The sequence below is a fragment of the Lotus japonicus genome, chromosome 2 (assembly GCF_012489685.1).
Source record: "Lotus japonicus ecotype B-129 chromosome 2, LjGifu_v1.2".
Lineage (NCBI taxonomy): Eukaryota > Viridiplantae > Streptophyta > Magnoliopsida > Fabales > Fabaceae > Lotus > Lotus japonicus.
This window is the reverse complement of record NC_080042.1, coordinates 79343306-79370916: the sequence shown is the minus strand read 5'-3', so window position 1 is coordinate 79370916 and position 27611 is coordinate 79343306. Positions and strand designations below refer to the sequence as shown.

Below are 27611 nucleotides of genomic sequence, written 5' to 3'. Positions count from 1 at the left end.
AGATTATGAAATCCTTTCCTTGTCTTTCCATTCTGTCTTTTGCGTGCTATTCCTTACGCCCTGAGAAAGAAGTTCATACTAGCTCTCCTCTATGTCCCGGTCAAGCGTAGTCTAAGAGAACTTGACTTCAAGGAGAGGAAATAAGTATGATCTAGAAGAGAGTTCCACAGGCGATGAGGAGTCATTGATGGGGCCATTGCTTCTATGTGTATTCCCCATAAAAGGAGTCCCCTTAGGCGACGGCAAGAATATATCAATATCCCTCATCAAAAGGGCCAGCGCAAAGCATAGGATAGCCCGCTATAGGGTTAGTGAGCAAGTAAGCTTTTCCGGGGAAGGAAGTTCTCATTTTGAAAACTAGTTCTCATTTTGCTCCAAATATTTTAATCCAAGTTATACAATTCTATGCATTTAAGTATTTTAAATATAGCTGCTTAGATTGGACTTTTGCTAAACTTTATGAGTTATATCAGTTTCTTCTCAGTTACCAGTGTTACCACTCCATCTCCACGTTCCTTTCTTTCTCTCAGTCATTTGAATTTTGAATTTGAAAACCTACTCTATTCTTCGATCCCAATCTTTGGTCTCCACTATAAATTGCTTCCAATAATATTCATTCCTTCAAAATTCAAGAGTGCAGCCCGTGAGTTCTGGACACGATAGTGGTAGGGTTGCGGTGTTGACGCCTGGGCTCGGTGGTGACTTGCCCAGGTAGGTTGGGTGGTCTGGCGTGTTAGAATATAATATAAAACCATTTCTATTGTTCATCTCCTTTCTACATGGTATCAGAGCCTCTATGACCGAGAGGTCTAGAGTTCGATCCTTGCTCCCCTCACTTTCTAATTAAAAAGTGGAATTTAATTAAGCACATGGTAGGTGGGCCCGTGCATTTATCTACGCTTCAAGCCCAAAGGGCTCTTGCGTGAGGGGACGTGTTAGAATATAATATAAAACCATTAAAGTGGCCCTTACCCAACAGCTTAAGCTTTTGGGATAAGTGGTTGTCTGACACGGCGAAGGAAAGGGGATACTTGGTCGAGCATTTTGGTTCTGGTTCGGTAAGAGGAAGGGTTGATGAGTGGTGGGTTTCCTCAATACACTGCTTCTCTCAAATGTAAGGTACTTCTTCCTCTTCCTCTTTCCCTTTCAATCTTTTCAATCTTCTATTTTTTCTTTTCTTTTTGAAAATAAATGAATACAAAGATTACTTCTCTTATATTCTCACTGAATTTGAACGAAATAATTTGTTTTCAACTTATCAATTGTGTCTGTGGTTGTTTTGGTTGGTCATATCCTTGCTGTTTTAATTGAGTGTGTATTGCTTTTGTATGTTGAGAACAATGCGAATGAATAAGAAAGGGAGTAATGATATATACACACATCACTTTCTCTTACATCTCATTTTCACCCCTTCTTCTTCCTATTTCTCTCTACATTTTCTGTCACATCACACATCATATCAGTTATATTTATTAATTCTCTTCTTATTTAATGAGGTGGAGGTGAAAAAGGAGTGGGTAAGTATCATTATTCATAAAAAAGGTATTGATTAATGGAATCCCTACTTGACTACTTTTGCTAGTGCAATGAACATTGTTCAGAAATTCATGTTAGTTTTCGTGGTGTGAGAGTCACATGTTAGATTATTAACTGCAATCAAAACGTAACAAATACAGATGTCATGTTGCACTTCCTAATTCTCAATTAAGATAACCCATTTTTTAGTGTTCTGCAACATTTCTCAAGTCTCAATATTATATGCTATATAGGTACAATTTTGTTGGGCCTATGACACTTGCCTTCATGGTCTAACCTATTACACGACCCTGGGCGGTGGCGAAGGGTGGTGGTGGCAGTGAGTGGTGGTGATTATGGAAGTGGAGCTGGTGGTGGTGGCGATGTCAGCAATGACGGTGGTGGCATGAGTGATGGTGGTAGTTGTGACAAGTTTTTTTTAGATAAGCCAAATTTTATTGAAGAGAAGTACAAGGGGTAGTTGTGACAAGTAGTTTATACGACATAATCTTATTCATTTTTTAATATATAAGAGTAGATTGATGTATTGTTCCAAACTAACCCTTATTATCATGATTTTAAATGTTAATATCAATGTACAATTTTCATCCAAAAGATATTTTTTTAATTAACATTAACATTTTAGTTTTTTTAGTAAAATATTACATAAAAAATAACTTTAAATATATTTTTCTAATAAGGTGGTTGTTTGAACGTATAGGTCGAAAGTTCAATCCTTAAAAGTTACACTTTTAGATGGACTTTTGATCTCCATCACACCTGAGTCAAAATTGTGAGAGCATTTTAACACACAAAAAATTTGACAAATATTTATATATTTATGCAATTGAAAATTGTAAAAAGTTAAAAAATATTGTATTAAACAAATTTTAGATAGAACAAAAGTCACCCTGCAATATTGCACGGGTTACTCAACTAGTTATAATCTACTAATTTAATGTATCATAATTAAATTCAAATTTAAAAGTTCCCGAATAATATTTGGAGTGGTAAGAGTTAATGGATATATGAGCTAGGGGGAGAGATCCTAAGATCAGTGCAATTTATCTTTTTGAGGTAAAAAAATTAAATTTAAAAATAAAAAAAGTGATTATACATATATAAAAAAATTAGAGCATACAAATCCTTACACATTAGGCAGGTTTTAAATTCATTCAATATAAGCGATTTGGACACTAGTATTAATTGAAACACGAAAAAGTTGATCCAAACCTTTATTAGAAACGAATATGCCTTTATATGCTGATATTTTGTGCAAAACCTTTTTATCATTTCCGCGAAACGCGGCGACTGGATAAACCGGGCCCCACGTTCCGTCACGTGGTCGCCACGCGTTATCACACACAACGGTCCCAGGCCACAGCTGGTTTGGTCCCTCGCACGCGCCACGCGACTCTCTCCGTACAGCTTGACAGAATAATGACAGCTGTAATGTCTGTGTGAGAGCGTGTATTTGACGTGCATGAGCTGGTGGTGTGCAGCATACTTTTGCAGAAGAGGAAAAATAATAGTAGTAATAGTAGTAATAGTAGTAACACCACAAATTTATTCAAGCCTCAGAAGTGATTATCAAAAATAACTTTATAAAGCATATTTGTATTTGAGAATTAATACTATGAATAAAGTATAGTTTTAGAGTGGCCACAAACTTCTATTATCACTAATAATGATTGGATGGATAAAATAAGTAGGATTAGCTGATTGAGTTGTGGTACAATCATGCATGTCACCTAAAAGTTATGGCTTCACGCATATAAATTTCTCTCATGCTATTTCACTGGTATTTAAGAAAGCCATAATCATTAATGGATAACAAAATGAGATAGAAAAGCTTTATCTTGGTGGCATTGGATGGAAAAGCATGAAATCCACATACAAAGATTCCAATTCTAACTGAAATCATGCTCTCTAACTATCCCAAATGCCTTTCTCCCTTGTCATAGTGTTGTGTGGTTAACTAACTTATGCACTGAATCCCCTTGCTACCCCCTTACAGCCACATCATATCATATAGCTAATAATGTTAACAGAAAAATAAAAGTACCAACATTATGAAGCATAGCAATGAGAACGATGAGGGAAAATAATAAGTTAAGTTGATGAGAGCTGCACTAACAAGAAGCATGGAAAATCGAAATAAAAATTAGATGGAATGACATCAATTATTAACTACCTTAATTTATATATAAACATAAGCTTTTTTTCATAAGCTATCCTGAATAACTTATGAAAATAAGTTCAAAATAGCTTATGGCCTATCATAAGCTGTTTGCATAAGCTCTCTCAAACACTGGCATAAACCCTTATGTTATCAGATAAGTAAAAATAAGCTCTTCCAAACGGGGCATATATCTCTTATATTTCTCTCATATTCTATCTCTCTTAGAAGATATTTAAGAGCATCTCCAATGGTAAGAACTTATTTTGGGACTTAACTCAATTTTTGTGGGCCAAAATTGTCACATAGGATTTAAGACACCCATAAGGTCTTCATGCACATTTCACTCTAGTGGTTGAGATCTTATTTTACTTTTTGACTGGACCCACAATACCCAATATATTTATATTATTTATTCCCCTCCCTAATTTTCACTTTGGTTATGGTATTGAGGGAGAGAGAAAAAAAATATTATTTTATTTAAGATTTCACATTTGAGAGTACCTGAGCTAAGACACGGATCTTAGCTTTTACTAAGATCTCATGCCATGTAGGATAGCTCCAATGGTGGGATCTAATAAAATTCAGATCTTATTTTAAAGTCCCAAAATAAGGACTCCATTGGAGATGCTCTAAGGTGAATAGAAATTGATATTTACTCAATCCAGCTCTTCCTATCGGTTGATGGTATATTAGGTGAAGATCCAATGAAAAAACAAACAGAGATTACATGTTTGTGGCATGAACCTTTTTATTACTCACAAAACAAACAAAAGGTAACCTTTTGCGTAAATGCAAGCAAATATAAGAATATAAAAAATAATTAATTTTTGAGTTTAATTTCTATGTACCACCGTTAACTAATCATATTTTAAAAATGTGAAAAAATATCTCTTTTTATTTAATTTCATTAATTGACGTGACACATCTTTAAAATCTGATTAGTTTTCATCTATTTTCTCTTAATTTTTCGGGTGAAGATAATAAAATTAGTTGAGAAACAACACGTGTAAAAGAAAAAATAAAATACAATCAAACTGGATTACATGACCAACTTGGAAAACAATAGAATAACATGGTCGACATGATACGGATATTGTAAAGATAATAAAGAAAATGAATAAGAAGCCATTAATTGAGTTGAGAAAGTGGAATAAAATGATAAATTAGTGGGCTGTGTTAAATCAAAAGTGGCGTGTGGGAAAATGAGATGCTTATCCAGAGAAGAAGTGGTGCATTTTTGGGGGTCAGTGGCGTGCTGCGTGGAGCTGAGTCAGCTTCAATTCAATTCTCAATATACATTTTGATTTTGGTGACCTTTTCTCGTTCTAAGAGCTTCTACCTTTTTGTTTCACTGTCCTTGGCCTTGATGGCCTGTCTTCAATCATATTTACAAGATCTAAACGCGTACGCTATCTTATTCTTCTTTATCTTTCACCTTCATCGCTCCCAGCTCATCGCGTCCCATTTCACTTTCCTTTCCCAATTTACCCTTATATATGCTCTTCACTTATATATTCAGAATCAATTTCTCTACTCCAATATATCTCACTATCAACATACATGAGACTGATCCACTTGAAGATTTTAAGATCGTATGAAATGAGTAAATTTGTCATGATAAATCATTTTTCATATATACTACTTAAATTTCAAGTGGTTCCGTTTAGGTTTATATTATATATGAAGTCCTATTAGTTACTATCTCCGGTCATATTTATAAGCAACAAAAAATTCACATAGTTTAAGAAATATAGTTAAACTAGATAAAATGCATTAAATATGTCTTGAATCAAAATAAACTTCCAAAATTACCCTTTGTTATTAGTGTTGGAAAGTGGGAAAGAGAGAGAATAATTAATGAGACACATTTAACAAGCTAGAATTAATAAGGAAAAAAATAATTAATATAGCTTAAACTTTCATTTAGTTCTTATAAAAAGGACCAATAATTTTCTTCTTTTTCATGTTTATAAATAGAAGCGGAGGTAGAAGTAAAGTATGACAACCTGAATGAAGATGAAAATGCACCTAATTAAATGAAATTGGGGTAAATAGTGATTTTGTCAAATTATTAGTTCACTTGAGGAGTTAATGAGTTTGTGACATGTGATTTAGATGCATGAACATAACCACGGTATGGATGTTGCTCCAAGAATGATTAACTGTAAAATGGGCCATAAAATCTATCTTTATGCAGTTGCGCCGGTGTTCAATCAACATTATGCACTATCTCATGCAGCGTTAGAGCTACAGCTAGCTACTTAAGGGATAACAGTAGTTAGCAGTAGTTCTTATTCCCACATAAAATGGAAAATAAATAAATTAAGGTAGTTAATAATCCATTTATTTTCCCGACCGATGATAGTGATATTGTTTCGCGGAAAAATAGGTTATTTATCTACATCTAAATAAGATAAGGGGGCTAACATCATTCTTTAGGGTAACTTAAATCTGAAGAGTTGTTTAATTAGCTGAAACATTAATTAATAGGAGGATCTTTGTTTGTTCCATGCATATTCGAAAGGCCATTTATGACGTGTTAAATAGAATCTAATACTCAGCATTGTTGCGATGATTAAGAAATATATTTTAAAATATTTTATGTATCTTATACATTTTTTAATAATTATTTCAGATTAGAAGACTTGGTTGACCTCACAATAGTTGACATGTGCATATCACCAAAAGAATTATCCACAAAAAAATTGCATCTACTTACAATGTTAATTATATAAATTGTACAATTTTACAACCAACCTAACCTACTATGAATATTTTAGTCAAAAAAAAAAAATGGTTCATAAAGGATTATGCAACTAGAAACCCATTGATAATTAAATACAGAAATACTAACCAAGAAGGACCACCACTATCTGCAATGAATTTGACTATAATTGTTTAATTATTCAAAAGGGTTACATTACAATAATTAATTAAGATGGCCAACATATGCTGCATATAGTATATCAAATTGGATTAACGAATGGTGGAGAATGTTATTATTATATACAAGAAAATGCACTGCACCAATTAGATCGAGAGGAGTAGTAGGTGCATGTTGTTAATGTTGATGTTTTTTTGGTTAGATGAACTGTATGTACTTACATTTCATAGTAAGATAAGATAAAAGATAATTCAACCACACTCATGATAAGAATGCAGATAAAGGGGTCATTTAAATTGACATTAATATTAATTTTTGGGAAAACTATGAAAATGGTCCCTGATGTTTGAGCGAGCGCTGGTTTTGGTCCCTTCCCGGAGTAACTTCCGGAAATAGTCCCTCCGGTGGGCCAAACAACCGCGCCTGAGTTTAGGTCCGGCAACCCTGCTCACATGGACACGCCACGTCAATTAATGAGATGACATGGCTTTTTTTTTATATTCCATTTAAAATAAAATAAAATTTATAAACCGTAATTTAACTAAGTAAACCAGAACTTTAATCCTAATCCAACTGCAACCTAATTTTAACCTAAATTCACGATTGACATTGTTGTCGTTTGGGTTCTGCAATGTTTAGGGTTCTTCACTGATTCTCGTTGGTTCTACACAGTCACAGAATCCACGACGCATAACGGCGGCAACAGAGGAACGACCACCGGATGCGGAGGCAGAACCAGAACCAGAAGATGTAGCCTTAGCCATCATGTCAGATTCGTGGAGGATGAAGATAACGGGACGAAGATGATGCTCGATTAGCACAGAGAAGGACGAATGTAATGATGAAGATGATGGGACGATGAAGATAGAAGCTAGGATTTAGGGAAGAAACTCGAATTTGGGGAAAACTCAAGAACCCTAAGACATGAATTGGGGATTTGGGAATTCAAATCTTATGTAGCATGAATTTAGGTTAAAATTAGGTTGCAGTTGGATTAGGATTAAAGTTCTGGTTTACTTAGTTAAATTACGGTTTATAAATTTTATTTTATTTTAAATGGAATATAAAAAAAAAAGCCATGTCATCTCATTAATTGACGTGGCGTGTCCATGTGAGCAGGGTTGCCGGACCTAAACTCAGGCGCGGTTGTTTGGCCCACCGGAGGGACTATTTCCGGAAGTTACTCCGGGAAGGGACCAAAACCAGCGCTCGCTCAAACATCAGGGACCATTTTCATAGTTTTCCCTTATTTTTTCAATAGTAGCTAGTAAAAAGGGTAAAATAGTCATTTGCATGATTGTGCAGAGTAAGGTTGTGTGATTTGACAATTGACATATAAAGTTTGAATTCCAATATTGGTAGAAGAAAACAAATAGAATAGAATTTAGAACTGATAATTAAAATTTTATATTTAAAAATGGAAAATCTTATCCAGTGAGGCATGTACTGTGTACAGTGACCTGGTGATATAAAATAAAATTTTATTAGCTGTTAGCTTTGCATTTCGCTTTTCATTTTTACTTCTCTCTCCCTCTCTCTCTCTCTCTCTCCGAGTTTGTTGCAACTTCACGCCGCGTCCTCTCGCCGGAATCTCCCTCTCTCCGTCACCGAGGTGATCCTCCTCCTCCTTCTCCTCTTCCTACTTTCACTGCTCCACGTCGTTTTTGTTTTTTTCATGTCGTTTTGCACTAGGAATCGATTATTGAAACAGCTTCACTCTCTGCTAATTCGCTGATTCATAGCTTCTAGTTTCTTCAGTTCTCTGTTAATCACGATTATAATTATTATTAATTTAATTTATTATTATTATTTTGTAATTTACTTTTTATTTTTGAACGCGCTTGAGGTATTTTTAATTTTTGTTATTATTATTTTGACTTTTTTTTTTTTTGGGTTCCATGTTTGATTTGTCACTTTCTTTCTATTTTAAGATAAGCTATATTGTCCCCTAAAACATTCAACATTTGCATCCACAGAATCTCCAACACTGTACTTTGTTTTTGGAACAATGTGTATAATGATTCATTACTACCTAGTACAATTTTATTTTATTTGTCTTATTTCATCGTAAAAAGTCATGGGTTGCTGTTATTTTCATTTTGTCATTTTCATGTTACACGCTTAATTGTTTGAAATGGGTTTGAAAATATGTTGATATTTGATGATTGTAGCGGTTTTGTTGCTTCAACTATGGAGTCAATTACACAAGGGTGGGTGGGTGGGTGGGTGAGTGCGTGTGGAAGTAGAATCTGTGTGTATTACTATTAACTATTGAGATGTGACTAATAGATAAGACTAGAGGATGTTATTATCGTGTTCAAAGTCAACCCCATTTTGATTTGAGATGTGTATTTAGACACAAGAGACAATTCATGAACATACTTGAAGTTTCCTGTTTAAAACCACTACATTTGATGTGTTCTCTGTATAGTTGCTTTACAAATTTCTTAATCTAGAGTGCTTGAAATTGTTTTAAAAGTGTCAGTAATGATAAGATGCGATGTTTGCCTGATATGATCTATGTGGTATCTAGATTGACTTTCTCATAGTCTATGCCAACCATGTTCCATTTGGCAGGATTGCCAAGTGTGGATGTCTTTCCATCTAATGGAGAAGTTACATCATATATGTAATAAATGCTATCTGTGGTCAACTTGTGTTTTCGGCCTAACTTTCATGGGTTCATAAGTAAAGTTAATTATTTGTTCATTTGCTTTTTGTTTTTTTCGGGAAGCTTAGAGAGAAATAAATGATGCCAAGAGATTGCTAATTGCTTGTAGAAGTAGACCAATTATGTCTTGTTTAAAGCAGTGCGACTGACCCTTTTAATGTTATCCAAACTGTAATCCGTTCATCAGAATTAGCATTCTTGTTGAGCACCTTCTGGTGCTTACTAGTCAGTAGTTCATAATTTGAACGAACTTGATTACCATGGGTCTGTGATGAAAATCTTATGCTCTGTTTTATGCAGGAATACTTGAAGCCTGGAAATGTAATTTTTAATTTGCGATATTATTGTGTATTTGTGTGCACTAATACATGGTATTTAAAGAAGTTTTGCTAATGGCTATAATTGAAATATTTTGTCCAAGTGACATTATAACTCTTAGAACCAAGCTAGCAAATATGCATGCTGGCTTGGTCATATTTAGTTAGACAGCTATGATATTTAATTTGTAGGGTACTATAGAATATGCTTTTTCTTGTTTGAATTATTTATTTATTAACTGATTTTTTATTTGCATGAATTGATAGAAAAAAAGGACTTTAAAGAGAAGCTCCCCTTTGATCAGTCATGGCATCACGATCATATGCTAATCTATTAGACTTAGGTGGAGGTTTTTTGGATTCTCCTCGGACCGCAAGAGCTATTCCAAGGACTATGACGGTTCCTGGAGTTATTTCTGACCTGGATGCTAATGGCAGATGTGATGGGGATTCAGATGTTAGCTCTTCTGGTTACAGGGAGCGGAAAATCATTGTGGCAAACATGTTGCCATTGCAGGCTAAAAGAGATATAGAAACTGGCAAATGGTGTTTCAATTTGGACAAGGATTCAATTTTGTTGCAGTTAAAAGATGGTTTCTCTTCTGACACTGAGGTGCTCTATGTTGGATCCCTCAAGGTTGACATAGATGCTGGTGAGCAGGAAGAAGTTGCTCAGAAATTACTGGAGGACTTCAATTGCATACCTACCTTTCTACCACATGATCTCCAGAAAAAGTTTTATCTTGGCTTTTGCAAGCAGCAGCTGTGGCCTCTGTTTCATTACATGCTACCTATGTGTGCTGATCACGGAGACCGGTTTGACCGCTTGCTTTGGCAGGCTTACGTTTCTGCAAACAAAATATTTGCAGACAAGGTTATGGAGATAATAAATCCTGATGATGATTATGTTTGGGTTCATGACTATCACTTGATGGTTTTGCCTACATTCCTAAGGAAGCGGTACAATCGAGTTAAACTTGGTTTCTTTCTTCACAGTCCTTTCCCTTCATCTGAAATTTACCGAACTTTGCCTGTCAGGGATGAAATTCTGAGGGGATTGTTGAATTCTGATTTAATTGGTTTTCATACATTTGATTATGCTCGCCACTTCCTCTCTTGCTGCAGTAGAATGTTGGGTCTGGACTATCAATCTAAGAGAGGACATATAGGACTAGATTACTATGGGCGTACTATATTCATCAAAATTTTGCCTGTGGGCATACACATGGGTAGGCTTGAGTCTGTATTAAATCTTCATTCTACGGCCGCTAAAATGAAAGAGATTCAGGAAGAGTTCAAGGACAGGAAGGTGATTCTTGGTGTTGATGACATGGATATTTTTAAAGGCCTCAATCTGAAGCTTCTAGCTGTTGAGCAGCTGCTCCAGCGAAATCTACATTTGCAAGGCAAGGCTGTCCTAGTTCAGATTGTGAATCCTGCTAGGGGTTCAGGGAAGGATGTTCTCGAAGCAAAGAAAGAAACATATCTAATTGCCCGGAGGATTAATGATACTTATGGTTCAAACCATTATCGACCAGTTATTCTCATTGACCATCCTGTTCCTCGTTTTGAGAAGAGTGCCTATTATGCTGTGGCTGAATGCTGCATTGTCAATGCGGTGAGGGACGGCATGAACTTAGTCCCATACAAATACATTGTCTGCAGACAAGGAACTGCACAGCTTGATAAAGCTTTGAATAGAAAGAGTGATTCTCCTCGTACGAGCATGCTTGTTGTGTCTGAGTTTATTGGCTGTTCTCCTTCTCTAAGTGGAGCAATCAGGGTCAATCCCTGGGACATAGATGCTGTGGCTGACGCTCTGTATTCAGCCATTACTATGAGTGATTCAGAGAAGCAATTGAGGCATGAGAAACACTACCGATATGTCAGTTCTCATGACATGGCATATTGGGCCCGCAGCTTTGTGCAGGATTTGGAGAGAGCATGCAAAGATCATTACACCAAAAGGTGCTGGGGAATGGGTTTGGGCCTAGGGTTTAGAGTTGTTTCTCTTTCTCATGGTTTTAGGAAATTGTCTGTTGACCACATTGTTTCAGCATACAAAAGAACCAGTAGAAGAGCCATATTTCTTGATTATGATGGTACTGTTGTACCACAATCTTCTTTAAATAAAATCCCCAGCCCTGAAGTCATATCCGTGCTTAATGATCTGTGTAATGATACTAAAAATACTGTGTTCATTGTGAGTGGGAGGGGAAGAGATTCTTTAAGTGATTGGTTTTCTTCATGCAAAATGATTGGGCTTGCAGCTGAACATGGATACTTTTTAAGGTGTGTACTTAAGTGTTAGGAAGATTAGGCACCATTTACTCCCCCCCCCCCCTTCTCCCAAAATATTAAGTTTGTCTTCTTTTTTTATGGTCGTAGGTGGAGTAAAAATTCCGAATGGGAGGCTAGTCACTTGTCTGCTGATCTTGAATGGAAGAGGATTGTGGAACCTGTCATGCAGTTGTATACGGAAGCAACTGATGGATCTAATATTGAAATTAAGGAAAGTGCTTTGGTGTGGCATCATCAAGATGCAGACCCCGATTTTGGCTGTTGCCAAGCCAAAGAATTGTTGAATCATCTGGAAAGTGTGCTTGCTAATGAACCTGCAGTTGTTACGAGGGGCCAGCATATTGTTGAAGTCAAGCCACAGGTACAATTCTTTAAACTTCTCCCTATCCTCTCCCTATCCTCTCCCTCTGTTAATATTCATGCAAAAGAAGCTGGATTGAATTTGTTAAAATCTTGTTTTTCCTCTCTGCAGGGAATAAGCAAGGGTTTGGTAGCTGAAAACATTCTCTCCACTATGGTTGATAATGGTAATCCACCAGATTTTGTGATGTGCATTGGAGATGATATTTCTGATGAAGACATGTTTGAGAGCATATTGAGGACAGTCTCATCCCCGTCATTGCCAGTAGCTCCCGAAATCTTTGCTTGCACTGTTGGTCAGAAACCTAGCAAGGCCAAGTATTATCTTGATGATCCTTCTGATGTCATGAAGTTGCTTCAAAGCCTTAGTACTTCATCTAATCCAAGACCCAGGCATCTAGCCCAATTCCAAGTTTCTTTTGAGAGCACAGTTTGAGTGAATTGGGACAGACAGCACAAGGCATCATTATTGGATGCTTGTGCTTCTTCCTTCTCTAATTGCAAGGATTCTTCTCCCATGAATTGGGGAACGTTAGGTTATTGATCTTTTACCTGACATATAGTGGGACCTTGCTGTTGCAGATCTGATTGATTTTTCCACCTGAACCGGTTTTCATGGCTTCTGGAATTTTCAATAATGTGGTTCATGCATGAGCTGACAACTCATCTGACGTACATGGTCACATCAATTGTTGTATTTGCTGGTGCCACCTAGAGCTATAACTGTGGTTAGAATTGTAGACATATCTAGCTGTTTGTTTGCATTGATCAAAGGGCACCAATTATTTGTACAGTTACACTGTTTTTGTTAACTATACATAATAGGAAATCTGGTTTGAGATCTCTTGCTTCAACCTAATCGGCAATTCATGACATAAAAAAGTTTCTAGGTACCCATAGGAATGTGATTTGCATTTAATAAATTGTGACCAGTTAAAAACTGTAAACTCTACAAATGAAAATTATTAGCATTGTAATTGATGTGATGCAGTGAAACTCTTTTGTTTACACTGCAACCAACCATTCGTGGTCGGGCCACCAGCCACCTCGCAACACCAGTCTTGGCCACTCCACCATTGTTTGCGGTCACTAGCCACCAGCCACCACCTAGAGCTCCCATCCGCAGCCTCCTCCTGCGGCCACCATCACTCACATTTGGGCTTTGTCTAGTGTTTCCCTTTGAAGTTTAGAGTGCAATGACATGATTAAAAGTTTGCTACCATGGGCGCTAGTAGAGCTATGTGACACTAAAATATCTCTATCAAGGCAAAATGAGCTAGAAATTGAATAAACAAGTTGAGGATTTGGAGCATACAATCTGCCTTTTTTATTTTAATGTTGTAATGTTTGCTAATATTATTTGGTTTTATCTTGTTTTTTTTATGTCATGTTTTCTGGTGTGTTAGAGCATGCTACAATGAGCATTAATGTGTATTTGTAATGCAATACTGTAATACTCTCTAGGGTCTGATTTTTATTTGTAGGAGCAGTTTAGCTTGGCTAATACCTCAAGAAGCTTCAAGAAAGGAAAAAAAAGTCCTTGAAGAGCTTAACTAACCACCACTTCCAACCCAGTATGATACATGAGAGAAAAGACAAATTGCGTTTCCTGTTAGTTAGCAATTTGTGGCCTACGGCTGTCAAGCAAAAAATTTCAGTTGTTTCACTTGTTTGGCTTGTAGTTGGGAAGAGTTAGCTGTATTCCAATATAACTGAGTAAAGCTACCACCTATGAGATATCCAAATTAATGCTCCTAGGTATTAGAGGTTACCATTAACCCATCTTATCTACCATCTCATTGCTGAAAACAAAGGGAATCACAAGTGGCAATCCACACCCAAAAGATTTGTTTGGAATAGACACAAGAGGACCCTACACAATGTGCCCATGGGAGGACTGGTTCTTGTTTTGGATTAACCGACTTCTTTGCACTACATACCAATTCATGATTCAAGGCAACATCCTCAATTAAAAATGTACTTAATGAAATATCATGTAATGTTTTTTACTATTAGTTTTACAAAAGTGGCCCCTCTTTCATAGATATTTTCAATCTAGTTTAGCTTCGACATTGAGGGATAGCATTATGTTTTGGTGGGCCAAGCCAACACCAACTGTATTAAATTTTTAAAATTGTGCATATGTAGTAAACAACAGAGTTCTTCTATTCTTTTTTTTTTTCTTTTTTTTATCTTCCAGCAAGTTCAATAACACATCTCTCTGTTTTCCTGAAATTGCATCAGGAAGAAGAGAGCAAGGAAAGAAACTGTTTTGTTGTTTTTCCCAGGATGGAATAGAAAATTGGCCACATTTGTCTTGAACTATCACTATTTGTTTTCTTCCTTTGGGTGGATTATAGAAAATGTAGAAAATGTTCAATTTGATATTGAATAACTATTTAAGCATCAATTGGAGGCAAATGGCAAATTGGCAATGTTATATAATATAATAGTCTCATCACGTGGCAATGTGGCATGGCATAATTGCCAGCTTGCACTGCTGATGCACATACACAGGAGTATAATTGACAGATATGTAGCATGGTCTAGAAAAACCATCTGAGTCATATGGATTGTGACTACTTGTTCTGTCCAAAGTGCAATAAGTTGAATTGCTGATTGTACCCACATAAAAGATGGAGGTGAATTATGATACTAGTATCTAATAAGCAGTGATTCAACGAATTAATCATAAGACTAATAATTCCTTTTGCCCTCTAGGGTAGAGATTTATGAGTTACCCCTACTCAAAACAAAGAACACTAAAACAAAAGTAATTATGGAAAGGGACGAAACCTCTTCTCCATTCCGTGCTGCATGTTAGTATGGACCACAAAAATCGCTCATCTATAATAGATGTATAATATAGAAGTTATGGTAATATGAATTCAATAATAATTCTAATTTATATTAGAAAACAAAAGAGTATCCAGACATGAGATCATCATCATTCATCTGTGATCTATCTTGCTATATTGAGCCAACAGAACAACTATTATACACAAGAATGTAAAAGTGATGATTATTTGCATAAACCTTGAGAGTCACTTAAAGTCCATTTCATAAGTTCCAATGTAAAAAAAGTAGAAGGAATTTTTTTTTTCCATTAACCTAACTTTCTTTTAAGTTGATTTTAATCTTTTTCCAAACATCTAGTTAAACACATTAGTGAGTTTATTTATGAAACTATACATGCAACAAATCATCTCCAAATACAAATATTATTATAAGCTTTAAGAAATCAATCAAGCTAATGATTGTTTGAACACAAGTTGAAAAATCACGACGAAGTCAAAATTATAATCGACCAGATATAAAAGCTAAGAAAATTTGCTTCTGCTTCTGCCGACAGTTATTCTAGCTCAGTGTAGTTTTCCGACGAGTATCCAAACATGCGCGTAAAAGATATTAGTGGCTCTCCTCCTCTCACCACTCCACTCTAGTCCCTACTTGCTTTTTCTTGTCTTTTCCCCTTTTCTTCTTCCCTTTTTCTGATTCACACTTCATTTCCTCACTCCTTCACTTCACTCTCTCAAACCCCCACTATTCAAGTTTCACAAGAAAGCACTCTTCCTTTTTCCCTTTCACCACCCCCATGATGAGCTAGATTCCTTCAACTTTCTTCTCATTTCTTCACTGCATTGCAATCTGCATCACATTTCTTCAATGGCCAAGCTCCATTTCACCTTCCCCCTCACTCTTCTCCTTCTTCTCAGCACCGCCATTGCTGCACCGCCACTACTACCAGCATCTACATCACCTGCAAGTAAGTACCCACTACCCATCACTTCATTTCCATCCAATTTCTTCTCTTTATCTCAAATTTCCTTTCTTTTTCAGAAATTGTTAGTGGGTTTCTCTCAAATGCTGTACCTGCTTTCACCAAATGGGTTTGGTCTCTCAAACCAACCACCAAAACTGGTATGGATCTATCTCTATGCTTCTTCTTCCACCTTGTTTTTTTCACCATTTTTGTTTTTGTGATGTGGAATGTTGATTGTGTTAGCGGTTGCTGGGAAGAAGTCAATGATGAAGTTTGAGAGTGGCTACACTGTGGAAACTGTGTTTGATGGAAGCAAGCTTGGAATAGAGCCTTATGCAGTTGAGGTGTTGCCTAATGGGGAGCTTTTGATTCTGGATTCTGCTAATAGTAACATTTATAGGATTTCATCCTCACTTTCTTTGTGTAAGTGTGCCAATCTTGTAGCTTAAAATCAGCATATTATTATAATGGGTTTGGTTTTGCTGTTGGGAATTGTAATTCACCAGCTTTTGGCCTGATTTGAAATGTTAGTTAACTAAGTTCTCTGAATTTTTTGTTCCCTTCATTGTGTCACATCACATGGATTAAGGTTTACTTGGAGTAATTGAAATTACTTGGACTTTGGACAATATGAGCTACTCAACTTTGTTTTTCTCTGAGCAGTAAATCCTGAAATTCTTGCAGTCAAAAGTTGTGAGATTTTGTTAACTATCTCACCGTGCATTCTGCTCAGCATCTCTTGCAGAAGTCAAAATTGTAATATTTTTAAGACTAGTTATCCATGGTTGCAGTCTCCTTTTTGTGTGTGTGTAGTTGAAGTTAATTACTGTGTGATACTGAAGCATGTAGTGTCATGTAATTTTTGTTGTTAATTCCTAAATTCTTCATTCCCATAGTTTGGAACATCTGAAATTACTGCTTCTTGTTTGTTGACTAACAAGAAGGCATAGATGGTAACTGTCATTTCTTGTTCCCCATGCCCTCATGCTCATCTCTTTTTTGCATTGTAGAATCAGAAATGATTGATTGATGAATATGCATGTAAGAGTGAGGTTGTCATTTTCAGCAGCTTGTGTGTGCTATGTTCCAAGCTTGATATTATGTCAGTGCAGTTCTTGCTGATCAACTTTAATGCATTTTTGAATTCCTTGTATCTGTGGGACTTTTGTTTTGAATGTAATTTCCTTGCCACACTTGAGCCCAATTTTCCTGTGTTTTCTTCGCTTTATGATACCATGTGCACTGCAACTCTACAGATAGCAGACCAAAACTGGTGGCAGGATCTGCTGAAGGATATTCTGGACATGTCGATGGAAAGCTCAGGGAGGCTAGGATGAACCACCCAAAGGGGATAACGGTTGATGACCGAGGAAATATCTATGTTGCTGATATTACAAATATGGCAATTAGGAAAATTAGCGATTCAGGTAAAAAAAAATCTTTCGTCCTGCTCTCCTCTAGGGACCCTTCTTTCATTTGTCTATGCATAGCATTCCCAGATGATGACATTGGAAAGCTTCTCGTTTGAGATTCAAGTCAACTTACAAATCCTGTATGCATATTTGTTCATCTCATCTACTGGTGTTGTAGACCAAGTTATCTTTGATTACAAAACTGTTCTATCTTCCACATAGAGTCAGAGTGGGAACTTTTTATTGATAAGGTTTCTATTTCAGGGGTGACAACAATTGCTGGAGGAAAATGGAGCCGTGGAGGGGGCCATGTTGATGGACCAAGTGAGGAAGCTAAATTTTCTGATGACTTTGATGTGGTTTATGTTGGAAGCAGTTGTTCACTACTTATCATAGACCGAGGAAACCAAGCCATCCGAGAGATCCAACTACACTTTGATGACTGTGCTTATCAATACGGAAGTGGATTTCCACTTGGTAAACTAAGTCAATCCAGAGTCTCCGTCTAGCGATTGATTCTTCTAATAACAAATTAAGAGTTAGTGCTTTCAATTTGCAGGAGTTGCAATGCTTGTTGGGGCTGGCTTCTTTGGTTATATGCTGGCATTGCTGCAGCGTAGACTTAGTACAATTGTAGCATCTCAGGATGTGAGTGCCTAGTCTTCCTCTTCTGCATTTTCATCCATTGTAGTTAATCAGATGAATATAGATGCTATAACATGATTTGTCATAAATAAATATGATTCTCCATTGAAAAAACTTCTTCAGTAAATTTAGATGCAGTTAATATCCGGAAATGTTTTGAGAGATAAACTGATCTCAATCTTTTAAATAAAAAGAATTTGTTACTTCTTATATAGATGGTTGCATGACAAGGAAAATTGTCATTTCAATTTATGTTATAGTGATGACAACCATAAAATTTAAACTTGTCCTTGGTCTCTAAAACTGCATAATCTAAGGTTCCTAAAATAGATATCATAATATATTAGAAAACTTCAGTGAATAATTCATCTCATGCTTTTGTAGGCTGAGGGTCCATCAATGTCTGGCATTTCACCAATTCCATATCAAAAGCCCTTGAAGTATGTCAGGCCTCCTTTGATTCCATCAGAAGATGAATCTGATAAGCAAGAAGAAAGTTTCTTTGGATCCACCGGGAAGCTTCTTACTATCGCTGGCGCATCGGTTGTGGAAATAATGGGAGGGTTATTTCCTGGTTTCAGAAAAAAACCACAGAGATACGAGTTCCAAAGCCAACCACTGTTCCAGCAACCTCAGAGGCAACTAAATGCTTGGCCTATGCAAGAAAGTTTTGTGATTCCAGATGAAGATGAGCCTCCTTCTATTGACACAAGAACCCCAACCCCTCAAAAAACATATCCTTTCATGTCCGAGGATGCTAAAAAAATGCAACAGTTGTGGCAAAGTCGAGCGTTCTATAATGGATGGAATGGAGATCTTCAACAGCAGCAGCAGCAACAACAGCAACAAAAGCATCACCATCAACGCCATCAGTACCATTCATCAATTCCTCAGACTTTCTATGAGCAAAGCCATGAGCAAACCAATGAGATATTATTTGGGGCAGTGCAGGAGCAGGATGGGAAGCAGGAGTCTGTAGTTATCAAACCTTTGGATTATGGTGGCTCTTTCTATGATCATCACAACATTCGATCCCGAAGCAGTTCCATGGGTTATATTCCCAAGTAGTGAGAGTATGTGCAATCAGAAAGATTTGAACCAAAAAATCCCCAAATAGAGAGGGGGGTTGAAAGCAAGTACAGGAAGCATGATTTTTTTTTTTCTTTTGAAAAGTGGGATCTTAGTAAGGAGAAGATGATCACCAGAAAATTATTTGTTTATTAAGGGTATGTAAGCACTAAGCATAGTGAACATCATTAAGGGTGTAATCAAGAAATTTTGGTATGCTATTTCTTCTGGTTATTATGTATAAAGACCCTGTAGAAGTTCTCTGAAAAAAAAGTATGTTGCATGCTATCTTTTCCCTATTTGGTTGAAAAAATCTAGCATGCTCCCGGTGGAAGAATTTCCTTTCTTCTTGTAGAAGTATAAATAACGACCATTAGATTTCTGTATTTTGTTCTTGTTATGTTATGTCAGTACTTAGTACCATACAAGTAAACATCTAATGGTTGTTATAACTCTTCCTCTGGTTGCATGTCAGGACTTCTCTGTGGGATTGGTGTTTCATTTACCCTTTTGCAGGTCTTCCAGATGAAATTAAGTCCATCAAAATTGATTCTCAAAATTTTGAACATGTACCATTATTAAAAGTATGTTTATGAATTAAATTTCATAATCTTACACTGGTGAGGACCTGAGGTCAAAATACAAGTGGATCATCTTTTTTACCTTATAAGAATTAAATCAGAAGAGAAGCAGCTATTGCTGATAGAAGATATAATGATGGCAAGCGGGTGTGTAGATCAACCACTGAGTTATGAGAGTTGTAATAATGGTATGTGGTCTCGAGCATTGCGTGTCATAACTATTGGTACTTCCATACTTGCTAGTTGCTAGTTCTCACAAGCCAATTACTACATTATTATTTTTCAGATTAGTTTTAACATTGTTCTTCCCGAATTGAGATTGATGGAATCTCTTCGTCACCACCGATGGTGGTACGCGACATTGGAAGACTTTTTTGACATGGCAGAGTGTGTTGAAACGATAGGTGATATACCTGAAAAGATATGAAACGATCGAATTTGTATTTAAAAGCTCGGTGACCGTGGTTTTAGTTTAGTGACTTGAGGTCTTTAGAAAAAACCTTGAAAAAGGTCTTATGAGAGATTAATTACCTCTGGGTAACCTTTAATATCTCATTAAATGTGTCAGAGTTGATCCGCTTGGCCGAAGGCGAGATGTTCCTTAACGAAGTCATCTCATCCGCCTTTATGATATTTGCTCAATTACAAAACATTTTGGGTCAGTTGAGATGTTGAGGAGCTAATGACAATCCTGCAAGGTGTGCGATTGGAGGAAAATAAGAGAGATAGATGGATGTGGAAGTTAGAAGGAGAAGGACTTTATTCGGTTAACTCTGCCTATGTTTTTTTGCAGGAACAATATTTAGAAGACCCGGATCCTGGATTTACTTGGATCTGGGAGGCACCAGCCCCATCCAATATTAAAGCATTTGCGTGGCGAATGTTGCTGGGGAGGATTCAGACTCGTGATAATCTACACAAGCGACAAATTCTGCACATAGCTGAGGAAGCGGTGTGCCCACTTTGCGGCGTGGTAGAAGAATCATGTGCTCATCTACTCTTTTCATGTCCGGAAACACTGTCAATCTGGTATGCATGCTCCGATTGGTTGGGTGTACTTACTGCCCAGGTCCCAGAGCCTAAGGCACACTTGCTGCAATTTCCATCAGTTGGGAGAAGTAAAGCTCAAAAACTAGGAGAGATCGCAATTTGGCTAGCAACTATATGGACCATCTGGTGTCAACGTAACAAAGTGGTTTTCAATGGAGGATCGCTGGTCAGAGAACAAGTGGTGGAACATATTAAGGTAACAGTTTGGCAATGGTTAAGGACACGGTTGGCTGATTTTTCCTACTCATGGTTTGAGTGGCAATCGAATCCGCGTATCTGTCTTCTGTCTTTATAAGCAGTGGGAGTCTAGGGAGGTTAACTGGTGTGGTGCTTCTTTTACTCTTCTATGTTTATTGGAATGACTTGCCTGTAGCTTATGTTGCTGGATGTATTGTATGAATTATGGAAGCTTATGATTGGTTCTAGAAGGTAATTATGGGGTGATAAAGGACTACAAATGTCTGCTCTTTTGATACTGTATTATGATCATTTGTGGTGGATTGATGTTGGCTAATAGGGACCATGAAACAGCTTGCATATGTGGTACTCAAGGTTGCTTTCGTTTACTGGAGCTGGCTGTGGTACATGTTGGTAGGATGATAGGTTTAAGCGGGTTTATTCAAGGAGAAGGACCCGGGAGTATTTAGTAATTAGTAAGAGGACTGGATTGCAATAAGCTGTTAGTTGTTAGCTGAATCTGTTAGTTTGTTAGCTGACAGCTGGCAACAGCTGTAAACAGTTAGAGTCAGTTACAGTTGTTAGTTGCAACTGAATAGTATAAATAGGTAGATTGATTGTAGAGGAAGGCATTGAAGTTAGAGTTTCATTCTGATTGAGGAATCAGAGAGAGATCGAGGGATCTCTAGGTTGAACCCTAACTTTGTGTTCTTCCCCAAATTTCCCAGTTTTTTCCCAATTTCACTGTAAATCCCTAATTCCCCTGTTATAGCTCAGATTGAGCAATTGCATTGTATTCTCTTCTCAGTTCAATAAAAGTATCTGATTTACCAGTGTTATCACTGGTATCAGAGCACCATTCTTGGTGCCTGAGGGTGAACCCACGCGATTTCTGCAACTCTGAATGGTTACGACAAGAACCATGGCAAGAAGCGATGGAAGCTGGAGCCAGGAGAGGGATGAATTGCGACAGGAAACAGAGGGCTTGCGCACTCGATTGGAGTTGACTGAGGCGCGAACCAAGGTGGCAGAGGATCTCATCGCGTCGCTGCGAGCCAGGCTAGAGGTTCGTGATCGCGAATCCGCTGGAGAAGACGAAATCGAAGGCAGTAGGAGTAGAGAGGAACGAGATCGAGTTCCTAGCAAGAATCGTTGGAGGAAATTGGAGATTCCAATTTTTTCTGGATCTGATGCTGTAGGTTGGACACAGAAATTGGAACGCTACTTTGCACTAAGGGAAGTGACTGAAGAGGAAAGAATGCAAGCAACCATGGTGGCTTTGGAGGGACGAGCTCTCAGTTGGTACCAGTGGTGGGAGCGTTGCAATCCAGCACCATCTTGGGAAGCTTTCAAGCTGGCAGTGGTAAGAAGATTTCAACCCTCTATGGTTCAAAATCCTTTTGAATTACTGTTATCTTTGAAACAATTAGGTTCTGTAGATGATTATGTTGAGGAGTTTGAAAAATATGCTGGTGCTTTGAAAGAAATTGACCATGATTTTGTGAGAGGAATTTTCCTCAATGGACTCAAGGAAGAGATTAAGGCTGAAGTGAGGCTTTTTGAATTGAATACTCTTCCTGAGGTTATTCAGAAGTCTTTGCTGATTGAACAAAAAAATTTGGCTGTCACTAAGAAAAGTGGAGGGTTTGTGAGATCTGTAGGTTCCTATAGAAGCAACAATTACAGTAAAACTGTAACTTTGGAACCTCAAAACAATGGAGAGCATAAGCAGGAAAATTCTGTTGGAACTTCTAGGAATGGGCCAGCTCCAGAAGCCAGCAGGGCAAGAGTTGAGGGCTATAAGCCTTTGACTGCAGCTGAAATGAAGGAAAAGAGAGAGAAGAACCTTTGTTTCAGGTGTGATGAACCTTTTAGTAGAGAACACAAGTGCAAGAATAGGCAGCTTAGAATGCTACTCTTGGAAGAAGAAGAAGAGGATTTGGAGGGGAGAGAATTTGAAGATGCTTTATCCGGAGAGTTTAATTCTTTGCAGTTATCTCTCTGTTCAATGACTGGTTTTACTTCCCACAAGTCATGGAAAATGAAGGGCAGTATACAAGACCAAGCAATGGTGGTTCTCATAGATTGTGGAGCTTCACATAGTTTCATTTCTAAGAAGCTGGTTAAAGAGTTGTCATTACCAGTGGAAAACACACCATCTTACACAGTGGAGGTTGGGGATGGCTATAAGATTGGTTGTAAAGGGAAGTGTTCTAATCTGGAATTGATGATACAATCCTTAGAAGTCACTCAAGATTTCTACCTTTTTGGCCTCAATGGAATAGATCTGGTACTTGGTCTGGATTGGTTAGCTAGTTTAGGGGATATTAAAGCTAACTTTAGCAAGATGAGGTTGTCATTGAAGAAGGATGGACACTGGTTTACTTTGGAAGGAGATCCAGCTCTGACAAGGTCTGAATTGTCATATGGAGCTCTTATGCAAACCTTGTTGGAAGAAGGGGAAGGCTTGGTGATTCATTGTGAACAAGGAGACACAACAGGACAGAAGAATATAACCATTCCAGCAGACTTGGTTGCTGTTTTGGCCAAATTTGATTCAGTATTTCAAGATCCTCAGGGCTTACCTCCAAGAAGAAGGCATGACCATGCCATTCATCTGAAAGAGGGAGCTGACATACCAAATCTGAGGCCTTACAAGTGCCCTCACTACCAGAAAAATGAAATAGAGAAATTGGTGGCAGAAATGTTAGAAGGTGGGGTTATTAGGCCTAGTATCAGTCCTTATTCCAGCCCTATCATTTTGGTTAAGAAAAAGGATGGAGGGTGGAGATTTTGTGTTGATTTTAGGGCTCTTAACAAAATCACTGTTCCAAATAAGTTCCCTATTCCTATTATAGAGGAACTTCTGGATGAAATTGGTGGTGCTAAGGTGTTCTCCAAGCTGGATTTAAAATCAGGTTATCATCAAATACGGATGAAGGAAGAGGACATAGAAAAAACAGCTTTCCGCACACATGAAGGACACTATGAGTTCCTTGTGATGCCCTTTGGGCTCACAAATGCTCCATCCACTTTCCAAGCTCTTATGAATGAAGTCCTTAAGCCTTATTTGAGGAAATTTGCTTTAGTATTCTTTGATGACCTTCTGGTTTATAGTCCAGACTTATTAGCTCATTCTGAACACCTATATCTGGTTTTGTCCTTGTTAGAGCAGAATTCACTCAAGGCTAATAGAAAAAAATGCACCTTTGGCCAGACAAGCTTGGAGTATTTAGGCCATACTATATCAGGAGATGGAGTGGCAGCAGAACACTCTAAGGTGGAGGCCATAAAAGATTGGCCAATCCCTCGAGAGATTAAGGGGTTGAGGGGTTTCCTAGGGCTTACTGGTTATTACAGGCGATTTGTGCAAAATTATGGTAAAATTGCAAAGCCATTGACTGATTTGTTAAAGAAAGAGGGGTTTAAGTGGACACCAGCAGCTACTGAGGCTTTTGATAAGCTTAAAACAGCCATGATCAATCTGCCATTATTGGCTGTACCTGATTTTTCTAAACAGTTTGTGGTCGAAACTGATGCTTCAAGCAAAGGACTTGGTGCTGTTCTTATGCAAGAAGGCAGACCACTAGCCTTTTGGAGTAAAGGCCTGTCTCCAAGAGCACAACAGAAGTCAGTGTATGAAAGGGAACTCATGGCACTTGTTCAAGCCATACAGAAGTGGAGGCACTACCTCCTGGGAAGACATTTTGTCATCAAGACAGATCAAAGGAGTTTGAAATTTTTGAATGATCAGAGGTTGTTTACTGATGAGCAGTTTAAATGGGCAGTGAAATTGGTGGGTCTGGATTTTGAGATCCAATACAAACCTGGTAATGAAAATTCTGCAGCTGATGCACTTTCCAGAAAAATGATGTATTCAGCCATTTCTGTTATTTCTGCAGTTGATAAAGATGAATGGAATTCAGAGCTTCACCAGGATCCTAAAGTTGCTAAATTGATTCAGGACCTTCTCATTTCCCCTACCTCTCATAGTGGGTACAGTTTCAAACATGGATTTCTTTATTATAAAGATAGGCTGGTCTTGCCAAAGAACTCCAATAGGGTCCCTATGATCCTTTCAGAATGTCATGCAACACCAATGGGTGGACATTCTGGTCATTTCAGAACCTACAAGAAGATAGCAAGCTTCCTATATTGGGAAGGAATGAAGGCTGACATAAGGAAATTTGTGGAGGAGTGTGATATTTGCCAAAGGAACAAATATTCTACCTTAGCTCCAGGGGGGTTGTTACAACCATTGCCTATTCCTACTGAAGTTTGGATGGATATTTCCATGGATTTTGTTGGGGGGCTACCTAGAGTTAGAGGCAAGGATACCATTTTGGTGGTAGTGGACAGGCTTTCTAAATTTGCTCATTTCTTTGCTCTAGGACATCCTTATACAGCCAAGGATGTTGCTTTGATTTTCATCAAAGAGGTGGTTAAGCTCCATGGTTTCCCTACTACTATCATCTCTGATAGGGACCCCTTGTTCCTCAGTCAATTTTGGAAGGAGATTTTCAGATTGGCTGGCACACAACTGAAATTGAGCACCTCATATCATCCACAAACTGATGGCCAAACTGAGGTGGTCAATAGATGCTTGGAGACATACTTGAGGTGTTTTTGTGGCCCTAAACCCAAGCACTGGCTGGACTGGTTATCCTGGGCAGAATTTTGGTTTAATACCAATTTCCATGGTTCTGCAGGCATGACTCCATTTAGAGCTTTATATGGGAGGGACCCCCCTATTCTTCTCAAGGCTGGAGCTATTCCTTCAAGGGTAGAGGAAGTCAATCAATTGTTTTTGCACAGGGATGCTATCTTGGAAGAGTTGAAAGGGAATTTAACTAAGGCTCAGAATCAGATGAAGGTGCAGGCTGATAAGCATAGAAGAAATGTGGAATTTAAGGAGGGGGACTGGGTGTATCTCAAGCTGCAACCTTACAAATTAAAGTCTCTAGCTTCTAGACCCTTTGCTAAGTTAGCCCCAAGGTTCTATGGGCCTTATCAAGTTCTGAGTCAGGTGGGACCAGTAGCTTACAAGCTAGAGCTGCCACCACAAGCTAGAATTCATGCCGTTTTTCATGTGTCTCTCTTAAAGAAAGCTTTGAAGCCAGATCAGCAACCTCATCCATTGCCTCCTATGCTCAATGAGGAGCTGGAATTAGAAGTAATTCCTGCTGAAGTGAAAGCTACAAGAGAGGATGCTTTTGGCAACTTGGAAGTCCTTGTGAGCTGGGACACTTTGCCATCTTGTGATAATTCCTGGGAGTCAGCTGCTAAGATACAAGAACTCTTCCCTTCTTTTCCCCTTGAGGACAAGGTCAAACTTTTAGGGGGAAGTATTGATAGGTTTAAGCGGGTTTATTCAAGGAGAAGGACCCGGGAGTAATTAGTAATTAGTAAGAGGACTGGATTGCAATAAGCTGTTAGTTGTTAGCTGAATCTGTTAGTTTGTTAGCTGACAGCTGGCAACAGCTGTAAACAGTTAGAGTCAGTTACAGTTGTTAGTTGCAACTGAATAGTATAAATAGGTAGATTGATTGTAGAGGAAGGCATTGAAGTTAGAGTTTCATTCTGATTGAGGAATCAGAGAGAGATCGAGGGATCTCTAGGTTGAACCCTAACTTTGTGTTCTTCCCCAAATTTCCCAGTTTTTTCCCAATTTCACTGTAAATCCCTAATTCCCCTGTTATAGCTCAGATTGAGCAATTGCATTGTATTCTCTTCTCAGTTCAATAAAAGTATCTGATTTACCAGTGTTATCATAGGAACATTTAGCAACATGTGGGGAATAAAACTACTGTCTACTGGTGTGGTGTGGAAGCTAGTGCAGAACAAAGTCAAGTTGGGGAATCATTGGTGTGTTATAATGGGGGGTTTTTATTGTAGTTTCTCCTCTAATCTTTTTCATTAGTGTACTCTTTTTCCTCTCTAGGTTTTTCCCAAGGGGTTTTCCTAGAGAGGTTTTAATGAGGCACTTTTACAAAGATTTGCTTTGAGGGAATTTTTTTTCATGGGTTCTGTGCTTTTCTCCTTTATTTCGTTTTAGTTATCTTTTTCTCTCTTTCATTGTATTGGGTTGAAGCACCCCTTGTACTTCATTCAATAAAATTTGTCTTATCTAAAAAAACCGTTTTCTAAACATGTGACAATTAAATGTCCATTAAAAACAATTTTTTATCATTAAAAACACAAGTCATGTTGCCATCATTGGCTTATTACAATTTATCATAAGGAAACCAAATACTCCTACAGCAAAATAAAGTCTAAACTATGACTTATTGCCCAAACAATAGCATTAATAATTATAAGCATATTTATTAACTATAAGCAGTACAAGCTTTAACAAAAGCAGTGTTTTCAAAATACTGAAAAACCCCATTTGAGTAAAGACTACTCACTATACGAGAAGTTGTTATACCCATCTCAAAATCACATAACTTTCTAAAACTTTGATCTCTAGTATTATAGCATACTACCCCTTCTTCCCTTATAAGCAAAATCATTAGTGATTTCTTTTCATCTTCTTGGTGAACAATTACAGTACGCCCCACATACATTATACATGCTTGGAAATTCATGTCGCAGGGGGTTAAAATCAACATGCGCGGTGTGTCACTGACCAACAAGAGGAAACTTGTTTCGGATATTTATAATATATAATCTACAATAAAATCAC

At 37.6% G+C, this 27611-nt stretch overlaps 3 protein-coding genes across 3 annotated transcripts; all 3 read left to right on the top strand.

Moving 5' to 3' along the window:
* Positions 1–8038: 8038 nt before the first annotated feature.
* Positions 8039–13071, top strand: LOC130739991 (probable alpha,alpha-trehalose-phosphate synthase [UDP-forming] 9). Its single transcript, XM_057592469.1, has 4 exons — positions 8039–8193; positions 9837–11861; positions 11958–12231; positions 12343–13071. Exons 2-4 carry the CDS (start codon positions 9877–9879, stop codon positions 12664–12666), a joined length of 2583 nt encoding a protein of 860 aa, XP_057448452.1. The 5' UTR covers positions 8039–8193; positions 9837–9876; the 3' UTR covers positions 12667–13071.
* A 2647-nt stretch (positions 13072–15718) lies between these two features.
* On the top strand, positions 15719–19363 carry LOC130739990 (uncharacterized). Its single transcript, XM_057592468.1, has 7 exons — positions 15719–15996; positions 16071–16151; positions 16237–16416; positions 17250–17420; positions 17670–17882; positions 17965–18053; positions 18435–19363. Exons 1-7 carry the CDS (start codon positions 15897–15899, stop codon positions 19116–19118), a joined length of 1518 nt encoding a protein of 505 aa, XP_057448451.1. The 5' UTR covers positions 15719–15896; the 3' UTR covers positions 19119–19363.
* A 1018-nt stretch (positions 19364–20381) lies between these two features.
* LOC130737084 (uncharacterized) lies at positions 20382–21396 on the top strand. Its single transcript, XM_057588855.1, has 3 exons — positions 20382–20945; positions 21123–21178; positions 21267–21396. The coding sequence occupies exons 1-3, from the start codon at positions 20382–20384 to the stop codon at positions 21394–21396; spliced, it is 750 nt and encodes a 249-aa protein (XP_057444838.1).
* The last annotated feature ends 6215 nt before the right edge of the window (positions 21397–27611 follow it).

What these genes read in the sequence shown, in the direction of transcription:
- LOC130739991 (XM_057592469.1), top strand. Translation starts at nt 9,877, where the DNA reads ATGGCATCACGATCATATGCTAATCTATTAGACTTAGGTGGAGGTTTT. An exon ending in GAACATGGATACTTTTTAAG is followed by an intron (nt 11,862 to 11,957) that starts GTGTGTACTTAA and finishes TTATGGTCGTAG; the next exon opens with GTGGAGTAAAAATTCCGAAT. An exon ending in TTGTTGAAGTCAAGCCACAG is followed by an intron (nt 12,232 to 12,342) that starts GTACAATTCTTT and finishes TCCTCTCTGCAG; the next exon opens with GGAATAAGCAAGGGTTTGGT.
- LOC130739990 (XM_057592468.1), top strand. Translation starts at nt 15,897, where the DNA reads ATGGCCAAGCTCCATTTCACCTTCCCCCTCACTCTTCTCCTTCTTCTC. An exon ending in AGCATCTACATCACCTGCAA is followed by an intron (nt 15,997 to 16,070) that starts GTAAGTACCCAC and finishes TTTCTTTTTCAG; the next exon opens with AAATTGTTAGTGGGTTTCTC. An exon ending in CAATTGTAGCATCTCAGGAT is followed by an intron (nt 18,054 to 18,434) that starts GTGAGTGCCTAG and finishes ATGCTTTTGTAG; the next exon opens with GCTGAGGGTCCATCAATGTC.
- LOC130737084 (XM_057588855.1), top strand. Translation starts at nt 20,382, where the DNA reads ATGACAATCCTGCAAGGTGTGCGATTGGAGGAAAATAAGAGAGATAGA. An exon ending in AAGTGGTGGAACATATTAAG is followed by an intron (nt 20,946 to 21,122) that starts GTAACAGTTTGG and finishes ACTTGCCTGTAG; the next exon opens with CTTATGTTGCTGGATGTATT. An exon ending in CTTATGATTGGTTCTAGAAG is followed by an intron (nt 21,179 to 21,266) that starts GTAATTATGGGG and finishes GTTGGCTAATAG; the next exon opens with GGACCATGAAACAGCTTGCA.